Source organism: Odocoileus virginianus, chromosome 12 (assembly GCF_023699985.2).
Source record: "Odocoileus virginianus isolate 20LAN1187 ecotype Illinois chromosome 12, Ovbor_1.2, whole genome shotgun sequence".
Lineage (NCBI taxonomy): Eukaryota > Metazoa > Chordata > Mammalia > Artiodactyla > Cervidae > Odocoileus > Odocoileus virginianus.
In genome coordinates this window covers 67,381,353-67,400,366 of record NC_069685.1, presented here as the reverse complement: position 1 = coordinate 67,400,366, position 19,014 = coordinate 67,381,353, and the positions used below count along the sequence as shown (strand labels likewise).

General features: G+C 54.1%; 2 protein-coding genes across 3 annotated transcripts in view; one reads left to right on the top strand and one right to left on the bottom strand.

The window, feature by feature from the left end:
- Positions 1 to 5,979: 5,979 nt before the first annotated feature.
- On the bottom strand, positions 5,980 to 18,580 carry SNAP29 (synaptosome associated protein 29). Its single transcript, XM_070475729.1, has 5 exons — positions 18,129 to 18,580; positions 13,419 to 13,615; positions 12,138 to 12,223; positions 10,789 to 10,887; positions 5,980 to 9,727 (listed from the first exon to the last, which is right to left on the bottom strand). Exons 1-5 carry the CDS (start codon positions 18,363 to 18,365, stop codon positions 9,570 to 9,572), a joined length of 777 nt encoding a protein of 258 aa, XP_070331830.1. The 5' UTR covers positions 18,366 to 18,580; the 3' UTR covers positions 5,980 to 9,569.
- Positions 18,581 to 18,702: 122 nt separating this feature from the next.
- The window catches only part of PI4KA (phosphatidylinositol 4-kinase alpha), a 61,017-nt gene continuing 60,705 nt past the window's right edge, over positions 18,703 to 19,014 (top strand). The window contains exon 1 of one of the 2 annotated variants that reach the window (XM_070475722.1): positions 18,703 to 18,957. In XM_070475722.1, the coding sequence (XP_070331823.1) occupies positions 18,790 to 18,957 (168 nt within the window). In that variant the 5' untranslated portion in view covers positions 18,703 to 18,789. The remainder of the gene's footprint in view (positions 18,958 to 19,014) is intronic. The other variant, XM_070475721.1, reaches the window with a different exon arrangement.

Sequence of the window (19,014 nt, the reverse complement as noted above, 5' to 3'; positions counted from 1 at the left end):
ATAATAGTTTGACTTGCTTACTTACATCATGAACTGATTATCACAATAAGTTTACATATAGATACAAAATTAAATACCAAAAAAATTTTTAGTGAGCATCTCAAAGATACAAAATTATATCTCAGAGAAGTTATCATAAGTTGTATACTTTGCAAGAGGCACTCAGGGAGGTCTTTTGAAGTCCAGGGCTCATTTCAGTGTTACACAATTATGGCCTATAAGTTAGTCCATTTTGCTTGCTTTGCTGATAGGAAAACTGAGGCCCTCTGAGGTAGATTCTAGCACCGGAAAGGAATGCCAATCTTGGAATAGGGTGGATCTGTCCCCCAGTTTGGATTTCAGATACCATCACTATTCTACTGCAAAAGTGCCATGCTCCCATCTTTAAAAATTCATCTTAAAGATGAATTTATTCTCTTTCAAAAGAGAATACTCCAGTGGAGAATACTGTCTGGATTGGATAATGGTGAAACAAGCGTGGTCTTTCTTTTTTCAGCTGCAGCCTGGCGCATGTGGGATTTGAATTCCCTGACCAGGCATGGAAGCGTAGAGTCTTAACTGCTGGACTGCCAGGGAAGTCCCAAGAATGGCCTTGTTGATAATTGTTGAAGCTGGAGACATGAAGTGTTTGTGTGTGTGTGTGTGTGTGTGTGTGTGTGTGTGTGTGTGTGTGTGTGTGTGTGGTGGGGAAGCTATTAATTATTCTACTTTTGTATATGTTTGGATTTTTTCACAATAAAAATAATTAAGTACTTTCTTATTTTTCCTTAGCACAGCTGAAACAAGCTGAAATTTCCCCCCCCCCCCCCCAAAACAGCCTAGATACTAAAAGGTAATGAAATGGAAATGAATGGACAAGCAACAAGAAGCTTTAAAAATGGGCCGCAACCTAAGATTTGTGATTCTGCTTTAGCTTGCTCTTCCCGAGGTTTCCAGATAGCATTGTACTTACTCTCCTAAGATAGTTACGGTTTAGACTCAAAGCATTGACAAGGCTTTGCGAGCAGCTTGCCAGGGTTCCTGTCCTTGAGGCCGCCTCTGTACTGAGGACCCACCGCCAACTCTCTCTTTTTGGCCTTGCCATGAGGCCTGCAGGGTCTTAGTTCCCCAACCGAGAATCAAACCTGCACCTCCTGCGTTGGAACCACAGTCTTAACCACTGGACCGCCAGTGAAGCCCCCCACCACTGAATTTTATTTTTTTAATAATTTGTTTTCCTTCTCTGTAGGGAGTCTTCATGGCTGCGCCGGCTTTTCTCTAGTTGCGGCGCGCAGGCTTCTCGTTGAGGCGGCCCCTACTGCAGGGAAGGGCTCTAGAGGGCAGGGCTCAATGGTTGTGCCGCTCAGGCCCAGCTGCGCCATGGCTTGTGGGATCTTACCAGATCAGGGATGGAACCCATGTCTCCTCCACTGATAGGCAGATTCTTTACCCACTGAGTCACCAAGAAAGCCCCCCACCCCACCCCACTGACTTTTGATTCTCCCCTGTCTGGTCCAACACTGTAAGTGATGGTTAAGGCCAGACAGTCTTCCCAGACTGCTGCCTTACTGAGGACCCGGAAGAACAGTGTCTGTCCCTTGTTCCTGCCCTAGATTCTTTGCTGGCAAAGATGCTGAGGGTAGAAGAGGCCTGACTGTGTAGGGGGAGACGCAGCAAGCGCGCTCATTGTGCTGACTTGACCGAGTCGGTGGTTCTCAGGTGTGGTCTCCACGAGCGCTGCTTGACCACTGCCTGGATTAGACTTGACCTTGGAGACCCTCCTCTGCCTCTCACCCTGCAGTTCTCGTCACTACTCCCCCAGGCTTCACATATATTTCTAAATTTTTCCCCCTAAAACAAAAGAGGAGCTTATTGGTTATCTTCTTTTCCCCCCTCCTATTAGTTTGCTACTGCAATATTAATAAAATAATGTCCACAGCCCCATTATAATTTCCCATGATGCACTATTTAAAATATCAAGGTGCCAGTCTCTTCTTTCCCAGGGGGACACCCCTGCAGGAGGCTTGGCTGCTGTATCTGGAAGCTCTACCGACCCCTCTAGAAAACAGTGGCCCACTCTACTTCAGTGCCTTGAAGCCTGGTCATGGTTCCCCCTGGCATTTCCTAACCTAGTGTTAATTGCTCTGACACCTCTTCTATAGAATATCCGTTTTCTCGGACTTCCCTGGTGGTCCAGTGGCTAAGACTCTGTGCCCCCAACGCAGGGGCCCAGGATTGATCCCTGGTCAGGGAACTAAGATTCTGTGGACCGCAACTAAGTGTTCGCACACCATAATGCAGATCCCGTGAGCTGCAACTTAGATTCGACACAGCCACGTAGGTAATTATTTTTTTAAAAGTCCACTTTCTTGTCACTTGAGCCAAGAGGCAGCTTGTCTTGTTTCTCCTGATTTCAGAGCATTCTGGAGCGCCTTTCGTGAAATGCCCTAGAGGCACACTGATTCCCTCTCTCATTCCTTCTCAGTCACTGCTTTGCAACCCTTTAGACCGGGCGTCCCCAAATTTTCCTCTAAAGATCCAGATTCTAAATATCTAAGGCTTTGCAGGACAAAGAGGAAAATCAAGAAACATTATATAATCTTGCTCCAGCCTCCTGCTCCTCCTCCCTGGCACCAGTAGAAAATGGAAAATGGGGGCATCTTAACACTTCAGGGGATCTGCACCCCCTGTTTTTATCAATCTGGAACATTCTCTTGCCTAATGAGAAAATCTTTCTGCAATTTTTTAAAAGGAAGTTCAAAATATCATAGCAGTTGAGTGTAGATGTTTCATCATCCAAGTATACTAGGGAGAATAATGGAATCCATTTGGGACCATGTCTCACTTCCTTGGGCTTCAGTGTCGGTGTCCCCTAACGCTGAGATGTCGAGCTGCCAGTGCTGAGTTAATGTAATCAGGCTCTGGTTCGTCTTTGAAGATGTCTTGCACCCAGATGGTGCTGCCGATGCTGCATGGTTTTAATTGAGCATGTTCACTGTGGGATGAAAGTGAAAGAATTAGTTGCTCAGTCCTCTCCAACTCTCTGCGACCCCATGGACTGCAGCCTGTCAGGCTCCTCTGGCCATGGGATTCTCCAGGCAAAACTACTGGAGTGAGTAGCCATTCCCTTCTCCAGGGGATCTTCCTGACCCAAGGAATATGAACCCAGGTCTCCTGCGCTGCAGGCAGATTCTTTACCGCATGGAGGCACCAGGGAAGCCAGACTGTGGGATGGCATGTATAGAATTCTCCGAGATTCTTCTCTGGACATTTGCCTTTTAGCTTGTTGTTATGAATACATTGCAGATTAATCATCTTCAATTGAAGTTTGGGTGGGAACTCCTGAATTGCCCAATTAAATAGATTTTGAAATATGGAAGTTTCCATTGCGCTTGGCATCAAGGTCTGAAAAATTCTGCTGGAACTGTAGTTATAGCTCAGAAAATACATCTGAAGCAAATCTGTGGGAATGAGATCTTGCTTCTTGTTCTAACTTCAACAGCACAGGAAGTGTATAAACCAGCTTAACATTCCTTTTAATTCAAAACAATATTAGTTATTGTGAAAATGACTTTGGCGCAGTGTACATTTCACACACAAGCACTGTTTTGCCCTGTCATTTCATTCGATTTTATCAGCTGAGCCACACGACTTGAGGGCTCTTAGTTCCCTGACCAGGGACTGAGCCCAGGCCCACTGCAGGGCAAGGGCAGAGTGGTAATGCCTGGGCCGCCAGGGAGGCCTCAGGGAGCATCACTTGAATGTCAGTGGTGGGCAGAGAATTGCAATCCCGAGTTCCCCTTTCCTCACACAGAATGAAAACCTCAAAAGCTAGTCGGAAAGCACGAACACTTCCTCCTCAGGACCCTCTGTACACATTTCGGGTTCCTACATGTCATAAAGGCAGTTCCCCATGGGGTCACAAAGAGCTGGACACGAGCGAAGTGACTTAGCACGCACATGGGCATCCTTGCTTCTGAAAATGAAGACTTTAAGGTCATGTATTTTTTGGCTGTGCTGGGTCTTCGTCGCTGTGCAGGCTTTTTCTCTAGCTGCAGGGCTCAGGCTTCTCATTGCGGTGGCTTCTCTTGTTGAGAAGCCAGAAAATGGCTTGGTGGTGGTTGCTCTAGGGCCCATGGGCTTCAGAGCACAGGATCAATACTTGCGGTGCGCGGGGGCTCAGCTGCTCCATGACTTGTGGGATCTTCTCATATCAGGGATTGGTCCAGGCCTCCTGCGCTGGCAGGGGGATTCTTTACCACTGAGCCAGCAGCGAAGGTGGAAGACTTTCTGTTCAAACTCAGGGATCACCCAAGATCCTCTCCACTCTTAGAGCAAAGTCTGTTAACTGCAGTGATGATTCAGCTTGGGGTCCAGCCCACCTGCCATAAGGCAATTGGATCCGCCCATTCCGCAGCACTAGAGTGACTCAGTGATCTTAGGAGGGTTTACTCACCACAGACTCACGGTGTAACCATCTTTCCTAGGCCAGCTTTCTGCCCGGAGGATTAGAAACCCTGATTCAAAATAGTCGAAGCAGTAAGGGTACCTGTCATTCCCCATGACACGAGGTCTGGAGTCAGGCAGCTCAAGAGCCAGGATGAGGACCTCCCTGGTGGTCCACTGGCTAAGACTCCTGCTCCTGATGTAGGGGGCCCAGGATCGATTCCTGGCCTGGGAACTAGATCCCACACGCCACAACTAAGACCCAGTGCAGCGAAAAAAAGAGCCAGGGTGTCCAGACACTGGGTTTGCTTCTTTGATTTTCTTGGTCTAAATACCTTCAGCTTTTGACTTCATCCTACAGCTGACAGCTACGTGGCCACAGTCACCCCAGTCACAGGGTCAAAGGTGAAAACACATAGCCCTGCCTGGCAGTGCTCAGTCTAGAGAACAACAAAGCCTCTGAAAGAGAAGCTTCTGATTTTAACCTGGTTTCTCCAGTAGCCTGCCTTCCTGCAGGGAGAGGATGGGCTTTCAGCAGTGGAAGAATTTTACTCCCCCTGCCCGAGTTTAACCAAGGTATTGTTCAGTTGCTCAGTCACTTCCTACTCTGCGTGACCCCTTGGACTGCAGGATGCCAGGAATTCCCTTCCTTCACTGTCTTCTAGTTTGCTCATATTCGTGTCCATGAGTCAGTGATGCGTTCCAACCATCTCACCCTCTGCCACCCCCTTCTCCTGCCTTCAATCTTTCCCAGCATCCGGGTCGTTTCCAATGAGTCGGCTCTTCACACCAGGTGGTCAAAGCACTGGAGCTTCAGCTTCAGCGTCAGCGTCAGTCCTTTCAATGAACACTCAGGGTTGATTTCCTTCAGGATTGATGGGTTTGATCTCCCTGCTATCCAGGGGACTCTCAAGTCTTGTCCAATACCACAGTTCAAAAGTTGGACCATAAAGAAGACCGAGTGCTAAAGAACTGATGCTTTCACACTGAGGTATAGTTGACATATAACCCTGTAAGTTTCAGGCGTACAGCATAATGTTTAGGTATATGCATATATTGTAAAATATCACCTTGATAAATTTGGTTAACATCCATCACTTCATCCAGTTTTTTTTTTTTTCTTTAAAAAGAAAGTATTTATTTACTTATTTGGCTGCACCTGGTCTTAGCTGCAGCAGATGAGATCTTTATTTGCAGCATGTGGGATCTAGTTCCCTGACTAGGGATCATTTGATCCCAGGCCCCCTCCATTGGGAGTAATCTTAGTTACTGGACCACCAGGGAAGTCCCTCAATTACTATTATTTTTTTAATCCCTTCTCTCAATTTATCCCCCTCTCCACCCTCCATTTTTTTCTTCTGATGAGAACTTTTAAGATTTATACTCTCAGCAACTTCTTTTTCCCTTTATGTTTGGCCACATGGTATGGATCTTAGTTCCCCGACCTGGGATGGAACCTGCGTCCCCTGCACTGGAAGGCGGATTCTTAACCACTGGACCATCAGGAAATCACCCCCCGCCCCCCACCCCCAGTCCCCACCACAGGAGGCAGAGTCTGATTAAAAAACATCACATTTTATTTCAATGACTACGGTCATTTTTTGAGTTGAAGGCATGAAGCCCGGGAGCTGCTCTGACACAGATCGTGAGCAGGAGCCCTGCTCAGGCGCGCTTTGAACGACTTGCTCGTCATTTGTACTCGAGACATTTCACGCATCAGAGCGGGAGACGCTTAACAATACCGGTAATGTCAACTCTGCAGAAAAGGCTCACGGAAGCAAAGTATAAGATTTCCACTAAACTGGTGTAGTGTACGCTTAAAATCACATTATTCACAAAGAGAACTTAGAGAAAGCGAGACGAAGACACACTTTCCCTCTTGCCGTCCACACCAAGTGCGGTCTCCTGGGCCACAGGATGCAGAAAAGATGCCCAGAAGCCACTACAGACCACGCAGGGTCAGAATGCCGCCCCGGAGGAGACTCTTGCCTCTAAGTCTGGAGCACGCATGGCGTGGAGCCAGCGAGTCAGGAAAGCCGCTCTGCGGAAGGCACGGTGTGTCTCCAGGTGGACCGTGGAAATCCACACCTGTCTTTCGGACCCCTCGTGGCAAGGCAGCGGCCCCAGCCCAGCACCCCCGTGTCTCCCGACACGTGCGTCCGGAGGGCAGACTTGACTTCTCCTCAACCACCGTGTGTCCCCCGCACGCAACCACACATGCGGATTCTGGAGGCCCGAGGTCCTCCTCTGCTCTCCAGGAATGTGAGCGGCTCTGCCGGCTGGCGGAGCAGCAGCCACTGGCCCTCGGTGGGCACGAGGCTCAGGCCTCAGAATAAGGGACTCGAACCAGAACAGAACCAGACACACGGGCCGTGTGTGTGTGTGGTGGGGGGACGTTTCCAGAAGAGTGAGGCCAACCCTCCCTGCACAGCTTGGGGTAAAAGGCAGGGGCGGGGGAGAGCGGCCTCACAAAGTAAGGTGCTATGTTGCCTTGCGTCAACAGTTGCGAACCCCGTGATGCGAGAGGCAGGCTGAGTGTCTGGCAGTGGCCTCTGCGTGTTTAATGAGCCATCGCAGAAGCCTGGGTCCAGGTGTGCCGACTCACCTCCCAGGGCCCAAGGCCGAGAGCGATGCGCCGAGTTACCCCAACACCCGGGGGAAGGCGCTGAGGAGGGAAACCCAGGGCTGGTGCTGGGTGCTGCAGTCACACTTTCGAGCAGCCTTTTTGCTTGGAGGCGCCCTGAACAGGTTCAGCGTGGGCTGAGAGGATGTTTAACATTTTTCCTTTTTCCAGTTACCAGGAGAATGACCACGACGGGCTGGAGGTTAGCAGACGTGGATCGGCTCACCGTCCACTGCATCATGGACGTTCCCAGTGATACGGTGACGTGGGTCAGCCTCACGAGGCGGCTACAACATGACAGCTTGTCTACCTGCAGAGGTGGTCGCCCTCGGAGGTGGCCAGTGTATTTAGGAAGGTCGGGCATCAGGTGTGGAACTTTTATTTATTCATTTTTATTATTTTTTTTTTTTCCTATTTTTAAGAACCTGGTCATACATACAGGTCCCATGGTCTACTGTTAAAAATTCAAGGCAACACCTTTTTCTAACAGGCTAACAGTCTTTGCCCTCCTCACCACCCCCCCCCCACACACACACATAGCACCCACACTGTGGTAGAGATTGTCTTGCCTTAGTTTTTCATGGTACACTGGGGTTTAGAGAGAAGTAATTTTTAAATATTGTGGTTCTGAATCAAGCAGTGATTTTATCATCCAACTTCATGGAACTGGCACCTCAGTGTTAATAAACCTCCTGACTTGTCCTACATTTCCAAGAAATAATTCAGACTTAAGGACAGCCTCTTTGCTCATTACGTATTTATAACCTTAATATTTTAAATACACTGCATGGCACACTATGCCTGTACTAATTTTCTCCTTCGGTGATAACCACTGTCCCGCAAATCACTCCAAACACTAAAAAATAAAGAATAGGGTACCTAGTGGACTAACTTTGCCTAAACTTTTCTTGGGCCGGACTGCACTGAAAATAATGGTTAGGAGTAAAAAAAAAAAGGGGGGGGGGGACTTTTTTTGAAGAAAAATTTGGACGCCCTTTCCCCAAAGGGCCCACAAGACCTTAAACACGCTAGCGGCCGCACAGGGACCAGGGCCCCGCTCACAAGCGACACGCAGCACGACCTCCGCCGGGGCCCGGCCATGGAGCATCCACTCCCGCAGCTGCCGGGCTGCGAACCCCGGTCTCCACAGAAGCGCTGAGACCCGCACGAGGGATCAGAGTGGGACTCAGACCTGCACAGCCCGCGGATCCTCGCACAGTTCCACGCGTCTTCCGCTCCGCCGGAGCCCAAGGTACCAGGGGTGGAACTTTTATATAGAAACTGCTACGTAAGTGCTGAGGCCTCGCTGCAGCCCCGACAGACCTCCAGGTCTGTCTTTGTGCTTTAAGGGGCTTTGTTTACATGTGACTAAACCTAAGCGGTGAGGTCACCGTGTCAGGCCAAGTTTCAAGGTGAAAGGCACTGTGATTTTAAAGCTTCTGACCTCCACTATCTTATCAAAATCAGTCCCTTTCACTGTCTTCAAAACATTTTAAACAATTTGTGTTTAAAAAGACCTTGTAAAAAAAAATAAAATAAAAAAAAATAAAAAGACCTTGTGCCTTCCATTATTTTGTTGGAGGTACCAACACAAAATCATTTAAGTTCAGAAATCAATTTTAATTAATGCTTTTAAATTATTCTTCTTCTTAATAAAATGAGAAACGAGAACATGTTATGCTGGTTAGAATAACCTCTGGGCTTTTAAAAAGCCAAATGCTTCTAGGCACAGCCTGTCTTGTGCCGATTCCAGTCCTAAAACTGGGGGACAGACAACCATGTGATGAGTCAAGGCGTGTGGCCAGCAGCGCGAGGAGAGAGGGTGGGCATCCTGGACGGGCCGGGGACTCCAGGCACGGAGTGAACACTGCTGCGTGGGGGCCTGGTCCAGGGGACCTGAGGGCGGAGAGCTCGGCGGAGCACCTTCGGGGCTGCCCCCGTGTGTGCTCGGGGCCGGCCAGCCACGCAGCCTGGGACCAGAGTCAAACCTGTTCCTGAGCCTGTTCCCAGGCTCACCTGCTCCCTGTGTGTTTCCAGGCGTCACAGGGAGCAGGGCGGGTCTGAATCCCCTTCTCCTCTTGAAATCAAACGCCTGCTGAGTTCAGGGGACGGGAGGGGAGGAGGTGGTGTCTGTCCATGAAATAGCGAGGACGCCCACCCCCTCCACCCCGAACCTGCAGCTCAGGGCCTCTCCTGGGGCTCAGAGCATCATGACGGGCTCATGGCGGGGGAGCGTCTGCAACCTGGGGTCTCACGGCCCTTGGCGCTGTGCCGTGGGCGGTCTGGGGGACACACATCACGTGCAGACTCTGGCTGGCCTGCCCGCCGCCCGGCCCATAGCTCTCCAGTCAGGATCCTGAGGGAAGGGGGGCCCGTGTGCTCTAAACAAAACCCACACTGTTACAACATCTGCAAACACGTGTTAAATCACATTTTGAAGTAGTAAGTGAAGTTTCTTAGGAGTTTAAAAGAAGACCTTTGAAACCTCTTCGCTGCAGTGGGCCAGAAGTCCGCCACTGCCTCAGAGCTGCCGCACTTTCCTGTCAGTGCTGGTGATGTTGACGTCCAGCTTGTCCACCTTGCTCGTGAGGCGGTCGAGGATGTCGTCCTGCTCGTCAATCTCCGTCTGTATTCCCAGCGCGATGTCCTTCAGCCGGCCCAGGCCCATGGACAGCTCATCTGCGAGACAGGAGGGTATGCGCGGGCCTGAGCCAAGCCAGGGCGTCGGGGCCTGCACCCCAGATGCCCCCCTGTGGTCACCGGGCCCTCTTCCTGGGAGATGGTCAGGTGCCAGGGCAATGGTTACAGGTTCCAAGACACACAGGTGCGAGAGAAGCAGCAGTAAGTGGTCGCCGGAAAAGCCCCTCCTCCTGAGCCCCACCGGGAGACCCACTGTCCGTACATGGACATGGTGTTTCTTCTAGAAATTCACACAGGGCCATACAACTTCCAGCTGTGTTTAAACCTGATGGTGGGTCAAGCACAGATGCAGAGCCGCAGACAGGAGGTCCCCGCCTGGAAGCATATCTGAGACATACCTCAAGCTTTACTCCTCTTTTTAAAAGGTATTTCCTTTCTGTCACAAAAAGTGGTAAAAACCAATCTCAGTTCGTCTTAAGCGGAAAGGTGTCCATCAGGTCACGGTCGGCCGCGAGCACACAAAGGGCTTTGTCAGCAGAGTGGCACAGAGCGCTGACCGTGAGCGGGGAGGGGCCAGCGAGGGCCCCGGGGTCCCCAGACAGGGCTATGCCAACCGTGGAGGGGCGTCCTGACCTGACTGTCTGGGTGAAGGTAAAGCTCCTTCGCGAGTTTTGTGACTGTATATGCAAGCGTGTGCATGCGTTTGCCTGCAGATATGTGTGCGAGTATGTGCCTGCAGGAGTGCAAGTGTGTGCACGTGTACAGCAGGTGGGGGACACACCCAGAGCTGCCCTCTGCCCTTTCACCAGGAAAGAGCGGGGTCAACAGAAGAGGGTGCTCTGTGGCCTCTCCACTAAATTACAGATCACAGGTAACTGACGCAGGTGGGCGTGGGGCCAGGTGGAGGGGGGCGGGCAGAGCCCAGGCCCTGTCCCTGCCGCTGTCACCGCCCAGACAGAGGTGGGGACGGAGGCAGGCGGGCAGACCCTCGAAGGGGTGAGGGGCCGGGAGCCGTGCAGACGCGGGGTGGGGTGGGGTGGGGGGCAGACCCCGGGGGCTCGGCACACGTGAGTGCGGAGGCGGTGGCACTCTGGGCTCACCGAGGGTGCTGTCGATCCTCTGGTGACAGGCGCGAAGGTGCGGGTTCCGTGGGTAGGCCTCGGAGCTCAGAGCTGAACAGGCTCCTGCAGGGACGGGGTCTGGGTTGATAAAGAGACACGGGGAGGATGGTTAACGGACAACCCTTGAAGAGTCGCCTCATAAAACTCATCTTAATCTGGACAATCGGTGGAAGGCCTAAGGCGGTCAGGTCCGAGGTCACTGAGAGAACCGGGTGGGGATGCGGAAGGGGGGGGAAGGTGATGCTTCCTTGGGGCAGCCCTTCTGAGATCACAGACCCCCAGGTAAGGATGGTCTGGTCAGACCCTGGCCCTCAAGCTCAGCAAAGAGCTTAGTACATGGAACGATATACAAGGGAGTGCCCACTGTGCTAACCCATGCAGGCTGTGGGAGAAGAAACATTAATAACACACGCCTGCTCCCAGGAAGCCTTCTCTAAACCTGTTTCCGAGCGCACACAGAAAAGCCCTGGCCCTCAGGTTCTGTCTCCTGGGACCAGCTCTCGCTAGACTCAGGGTCTCTCTTTGCTCGGGGGCAGAGTGTTCACCTGCTTCCTCCAAGGCCCTCATCTCCTAGACGCCCTCTGCTCCCTCCTCTGCCAGACCCTGCAGGTTGGTTACGTCTGGCGCGCCTGGCTCTCTGGGGTGCCCCCAGGAGCCCCCAGGAGGCCTCAGCTCCTCCTGAGACAAGGGGCATCTCTGGGCCTGTCATTCGATTCTAATGGGGCAATCTGACACAACACCTTCCATCCTGTACTCCTGGCCCAGGGGCTGGGCCTCCTGGGCTGCATCAGCCGCCCCAACAAACTACCACAAGCCGTCCCCGGTTCTGGACAGTGGATGTCCAACCAGGCCTCCCTGGGCTCAGACCCAGGTGTCAGCAGGGCCGGTGCTTCTGCAGGCTCTTGAGGGGAAATGACTCCTGGCCCCACCCAGCCCTGGGAAGTCAGTCCTGAGGCCGTCACTCTCTCCTCTACCCCCTTCCCACGAGCAAAGAACCTCTATGATTTCACTGCGTCCAGTCGGAAAACCAAGACAACTCCCCTCGACGAGGCCAGCCACTTGGCAACCACACTACCCCCTTTGCCACATGACCCAGAATATTCCAGAGGCCTAGACATTAGGTCGAGGGCATCCTGGGGGTCACAGCCTACTCAGCAAAGGTGCTTCTCCACCGGAAAAGCTGGGAGCTGCTCGGGCCAGGCTCCCACTTCCTTATCGCTCTCTCCATGGGGGAAGGGGCCAAACCCCGCAGTAATGCCCACTCCCAGCTCCCCAAGAGAGCCGCTGGGCCCTGCCACCCCACCCTGGCCCAAGGTGTCCCTGAAAACCTGAGTCCTGAAGCTTCCTGAGGTTCGGGTGGCTGGCCTGGTACTGTGCCTCCTGCTCTTTACTGGAGCTGATGGCCTCTTTCAACCTTTAGATAAAAGAAAACTTTTTTAGATAAAAGAAAACTTAAGAGAAAAAGAAAACTTTCAGAGGAAAGGAGAACCACCTGTGATGGTGCAGTCTTCCCAGCAGCGCCCGTGTGAGAAAGGCAGACGCCTCCTCTGACCAAACTACAAATGAGCGGCCTGACTGTTGCTGTCTAGTCGCTCAGTCGCTCCGACTCTTTGCGACCACACGGACTGCAGCCTGCCAGGCTCCTCTGTCCATGGGATTCTCCAGGCAAGAATGCTGGAGTGGGTTGCCATTTCCTCCTCCAGGGGATCTTCCCAATGCAGGGGCTGAGCCTGCGTCTCTGGCATCACCTGCATTGGCAGGCAGACCCCTTACCCCTGAGCCACCAGGGTGGCCTGGGTGTCCTGGTGGCAGCTGTGACGACGCTGAGCGCACAGAGCGGCCTAATGTTCTGTGCCACAGCAGGCAGGGCGCAGGCCTTCTGCAGCATGGCAAAATTGTTGTTATGATAAAAGAGCTAACAACCTAACACAGAAACAACAGATCACTTGGTTTAGCAGAAACTCAGTTCTTTTATGTTCTGAGTACCTGACATTTATACGTCTGCCAACACTGCACATGTGATTTTATTATATCTCTAGCCAAAATTTGAAGCAGATAATCTGTAATTTTAAAGTGATAATCAATGGGCAACTTGGATTAGGCATGGGAAAATTTGACGTGAAGGCTTTTTTTTTTTAATTTTTAAGTATTTATTCATTTATTTGGCTGCACCAGATCTCAGTTGCAGCATGTGGGATCTAGTTCCCTGACCAGGGATCGAACCTGGGCCCCCTCCATTGGGAGCTCAGAGTCTTAACCACTGGGCCAGCAGGGAAGTCCCTACGTGAAGGCTTTCTAAAGCAACAATGCAGGCAAGCAAGTCACCTCGACACTGGTTAGAGGGAATATTCTCTTTCAAACCACTGGGAGCAGGAGTTTAGAGGGACCCAATTCATGCACAGTAGGCAGACTGGACGGCGGTCGGGTCCACACTCTCAGGAGTAGCGCAGAACACTTGTTTCAACGTGCCTCAGGACAAATGCCTCCCGGTGTGTGACTTTCAGGGTCCCTGGGGCCCTTTAAGGCACAAGAAATGGTCTGGACGCCTTGTCCACCCGCACCAAACCCCCTTCTGCTGCTTCTCGCTGGCTGGCCGGGCGCCTGCTCACCTGCCACTGGGCTGGGGGGCGAGCATGCCATTCTGCGCAGGCGGGGTCTCTGCGGGTTTGGACCTGAAGTAATTGACGAGCCCCCCGAACACACTCTTGATGGAGCTGATGTGCTTCTGGCTGGTCTTCAGGTCCTGCTCCATCTTGTCCACCATCTTCTCCGCGTGCTCCAAGGCCCCTCGCTGGCGCACGAGCTCCTGGGAGGGTGAGATGGCCCAGCGCTGCACCCCTTAGCCCCCCAGTCACCACAGGCCCTCCCTAGGCCCCTGGCCAGCATGCCGGGGCACACACAGACTTGGGGCTCTGTCCCGGCGGAAGCAGGAGCTAGTCCTCCTAGGTGGCCAAGAACCACCAGGGCACAGGCAGCAGGCTGCTGCCCCCTGCCGTGTGCGGGGTGCTGGGGCTGATGGGGGGCAACGGGCGGCTAGTTCAGCAGGCCTGGCTGCCTACACCGCATGTTCCCCAGGAAGGCCCTGTCTGGCCCTGTGCCCTGGACCACCCTGAAGAGTGACTTGACGTCCCTGAGTCCTCAGGCCAGCCCGACAGTTTGTGCAGTCAACGTGGTTACAGTGGAGCCTTGAGCCACACGGCGCAACATCTGGAGAGGCCAGGTGGGCAGCTGAGCCGGGGGAGAACGCACGTCGCCCCAGGGAAGTGCGGGCTGCGCACAGCTCCTCGGGGAGAGCACGGGTGGAGCCTGTGCTGGCTCTCCAAGACTCTGCCTGCCAGCCTGTCCCCTGGGTGATGCTGATCTGCACTCTTCTGCTGTAACAAACCACAGCGGCGAGAATAACAGCTCAGCCGATTCTCTAAGTCCTTCTAGGGGAACGTTAAACCTGAGGGTGGTCTTCAGGACCCCCAACATGGCCTCTGGAGAGCAGAGAGCCCCTCAGCTTCCCAAATGCATCACCTGCCCAGCAAAGCAAGGTCCCCCGGGATGCCATGGAGGCCACGAGTGGACATTCCAGGAAGGAGGAGCAGACACAGCTGGCTGCTATGGTGCTGGCGTGTGATGTACGACCTGCTGGGACAATGACAACCTGGCCACACAAGGGGCCTCCTTATGGCTAGGGAGCCAGCAAGTTTGACCCTGGAACTTTTCTTTCTTTCAGCCGCACCATGCTGCACACGGGATCTTAGTTCCCTAACCAGGGATCAAGCCCGCGCCCCCTGCAGTGGAAGTGAGGAGTCTTAACCACTGGACTGCCAGGGAAGTCCCTCCCTGATCCTAAAACTTTTCAACTCGATCATCAATAGTGTATTAAAAAAAAAAAATCAACAAAGTAATAAATCCAGAAGAGATCTACTTCCTCCAGAGCCACATGGCTCAGGTCATCCTTTTTCCTGCATCCCTCCTCCCCCAGCCGGGTCACCTGCTCACTTGCCAGCTATTTGGGAAGTACCTATTATATGGAGGGCCACTATGCTGGCAAGTGTGGGAGCAGAAGGCTGAGCAAGACACAGTTCCTTCTCCACTGTCAGAAACCAACTGGGAATCACCCAGCTGAGCAGCTGTCTGCCGCTCTCCATCAGCTTCTGCTTCAGGACAGGCCTGTGCGAAGAACTCTGGCCACATCAGAACCAGCCCAGGCTCCCTCGGAGGGGAGCCTCTGGTTAGGATTGCCCTCACGTGGAGAGCGGGAGGGTCTGCCCAGAGGATGAGGGATTCCTCTAAGTCATGGAGCCCCCAAGACAGACGGCCGAGATGGCCTCTGTTCCCAGACTAGAAAGGTGTCCTCCTGGGCCCACCTCTCTGAGCTGAGCGCCAGTGGGGCTTTGGTGACTGTGGAGTGTGGAGAGACACCATGGAGGGGAGGGGCCTGCAGGAGACTGTGTGCAGGTGCGCTGGCCGCGCCAGGATGCTCTCAGCGGGGTGTTGGCCGTGATGCTCTCGGTGGCCCAGCTCCACATCTGCACATGGTCTCCTGCGGGCCCCTCCCCAACTCCCTTTCTGCCGATGCTACCATGCTGGCCACTCAGGCCCTGGTCCAACGTTTGTTGATGGACTCAGACCATCAACCTGAACTGAGACCCCAGGCCCCACAAAACGTCAGTGGCCAGAGCGGAGCAGGCAGTCTCCCTGGCCAGGGTGGTGAAAGGGCTCACAAAGACTCACATAGGACACAAACAGGCAAAGGCCCGGCATCAGGGGACTGGCTGCAGAGACACAGGTCATCCACTAGAGGGACCACGACACAGCCCAGAGAACAGAGAGTGCGGGAATTCCCCGGCGATTCAGTGGTTAGGACCCTGTGCTTCCACTGCTGGGTCTGGGTTTGATCCCCGGTGGGGAACTAAGATTCTACAGGCGTCAGGGTGGGAAAAGCAGCAGGTCTCACGTTGCTAGGGAAATGCCCTCCACCCTGCCAAACAATGTGCCATCTAGAACATACAGTACACTTCTGCTCAAGTTAAAATTAAAAAAGAAAAAAAAAGAAATGATGGTTAAGTGTATCTTCACACATAGAATCCCTCCACAGGGACACAGAAGGGGCAGAAGTAAGTGGCTGGGAGCGGGGAGGCGGGGTGGGAGGAGCCTTTGCAGCCTTCCACGTGTCCTCTGCTTTGAAGGCTGTGACTGGATTATTGTCACAGAAATTAAAATTCAGGAAGAGAGAAGAAACAAATCGTGCCTGTGAAGGAGAGTCGGGTGGCCCACAAGTCTCTGTGGTTCTGGACGGTGCTCCTCAGGCCGGCCCACTTTGCCTCAGTCCTCCGGGGTCAGGACCCGAGGTGATCGCCTCCCTGAGAGGTGACCCCTGCAGGTTTCTCATGAGAAGGGCAGCTCTCCCTTGAGAGGTGACCTGAGTGACTTTCCCGCTGCTGCCACACTGGGCCTTAATTATGACCTTCCCGACCTAAAAAAGTCAAGTCTCAACCCTTCAAAAATTGTGTCCTGTTGTGACATGTCTCAGTGAGCGGTATGTGGTGGGTTCCCGTTTGAGTCAGGAGGTTAGCGGATCAGGTGACTTGGATCAGCTGGGACAGAGCTCACCCTACCTCCCAGGAAAATAAAAGAGTGATGAGAGAGATTTAGAACACTTGGAGAGTGTGGGGTGGGGTGGGGTGGTGTGGGGGTGCTGACCAGTCCTGCTTCTGAGAGCCGATGATTGAGAACTGATTCAGCCCTGGGCAGTGTCAGTGTGTGATAACGTGATGACAGAGCCTGGCACCTGCCCAGTCCCCATAATGCTGAACCTCTTGGACAACACCTGGCTTGGCCAGGTCAAGCCTCACGGCCTGAGGAGCCGCTCTGTCGTTGCTCTCATGGTCCCCATTATTGGAGAGAAGGACCCTGGGGGGTGGCGTGGGGCCTGTCCCCACAGTCCCTGTGTTTTTGGCACTCCCGACCTTCCCTCTGACTGCACCAGGTCCCAAGCTCCTCCTCCAGGCCCTTCGTGGAAGCTCCCTGGGCAGCACTTCCCTGCTCAGAAGCCCCGGCGCTGCAGGGCCTGGCCAGTGTGCAACTTGGCTCCTCTCTTCCTCAGGAACTTCCCTCCTCCCCTTATCTACACCTTAGCCATAGAAGTCAGATTCCAAGGTCTCCTCTGCTTCGCTATTCTTCTTGTTCCGCTGGCTTCCTACTTCACCTGTTCTCAATTGTCAGAGATGCCTTTTTAAACAGTTCTCTGTTGACATTCTTGGGCCTGGGCCCTTTAACCAAGCGACCCTTCCACCTAGGCCCTAAGACCTCAGGGAATCCTCCCAAATGTAAGACAACACCTTCTATTTAGATTCCAACATAGGAATCCAGCAAACACAAGATAAACTCCCTTAGCGAGGCTAAAGACAGGCAGGATGGGCCAATTAAGGATATGGCGGGAGAATGCTGGGATGGACCTCAAAATCCTAAGAGACTGCAAGTGACCAGCTCTGAGGAAAGTGTGCCAAAAGAGAAAATTATAAAGAGACGCAGTGAGAAAAACAACGAGCTACAAATGCTTAAAGTTAACTATTTGTAGCTGATATAGCAATAACTTTCCTGTTATTACATTCTTAAGAACATTTAAAAATAAGGCCCAATCTCAGCGTTTCATTAGTGGGCTGGGGCAAGAACTGCAGTGGCTAAGAGACAACAGCTCTTACCCAAGTTCCTAACACCTCTGAAACCACCTATGGATGCGGAGGAGGAGGACAGGTGAGCTGGTGCCGCAGAGAGTCACAGACCGCACCTGTATGGCTAGGACGTCTTGGCTGGGATGGGCAAGGAAATCTAAGGGCCTGGAGACTCGACCCGACTCGGACTCTGGGGCACTCAGCAGCGTCCAGGCAGACAAGACCCCTCTGCTCCCCTTTCGGCGAGCTGGAGGAGCGCTCGGTGCCAGAAAGAACCCAAAGACCCATTTCCTCGGATGCTTGACACCATAGGCGCAGGAGGAAGGGCTGAAGCCCCCGGGCCTCGGCCTCTGCCCAGGAGACGTGTAAAAGGAACAGACACTCCACGCCCCTAACCCGGGCTCTGCTATCCAGAGTCTCTACTTACCTGAACCGGACAGCGTGGACATGCCTCTCGACAACAAGTAGGGAAAAAAACAACACTCCGGCGGACTAAACTCCGGAGTTCGCCGAGAGCAAACTGCCGCTACGGGCGTGAAGACAGCGTCTCTTACCGTCGCTGACGGACTGTTACCGACCGTCCAGTGACTAGAGCTCACGACCCGTCCTGGCTGACCGGGCGAGACCCCCCACCCCCAGAGACAGCGCCCTCACCTCGGCGGAGGCGACCCCGATCTTCTCGGACTCGTACATGAGCGACAGGGACCTGCCGGTGCTGGCGGCCGTGGCCTCGGCCCGGCGCAGGGCCTCCTGCCGCAGGGCCTGCTGCCGGTCGGCGGGCGCGCCGGGCCCGCCCGCGAGGTCGCGGCTGTCCGACCACGGCGCCGGCCGGGCGTCCTCGTCCTCCGCGTCCTCGTCGAACGGGTTGTAGCTCCGTGGGTAGGCTGACATGGCGCCGGTGCTCGGCCCGGGACGGGCGGGAGGAGTCTGGTGCGGTCGAGGCGAGGTGAACGCTTCAGTCGCGGGGAAGAAGAGGCCACCGCCGCCACCGCGCCGAGGGCCGGAGGAAGCGTCCGCCAGCCTGACTCAAGCGCCTCGCGAGCTGCTTCCGCCTGTGGCGCGCGGAGGCCCCGCCCCCGGAATCGACCATCGTGCCCCGCGGCGGGGAGGTTCACGCCCGTCGCGCGCCGCGCTGCAGCCGACCGCGCGGCTCCTGGCTCCCCCCTCGGTGGTGGATCCGCCCGAGGCCGCGCCCCGCCGGCGTGGGCCACCGAGAGGTCACGTGGCGGGGCAGCCGGATGCGGCCGCGCCTGCGCCGTGCGTCCCGGCGCTCGCGGGCCGAGTGCGGGAAGCCGGCGGGCGGCGACGCTTCGCGATGATGGCGGCGGCCTCGGCCCGGGGAGGCAGCGGCGTTGGCGGCAGCGGCGGCGGCGGGGGCTTCGGCTCGGGCTCCGGCGCCGGCGCCTCGCGGGGTTTCTACTTCAACACTGTCCTGTCGCTGGCCCGCTCCCTGGCTGTGCAGAGACCGGCATCTCTGGAGAAGGTAGCTTGGCTGCGGGGCGCGGGCTGACAGGAGGAGGGACCCGCGGCGCGGGAGGCG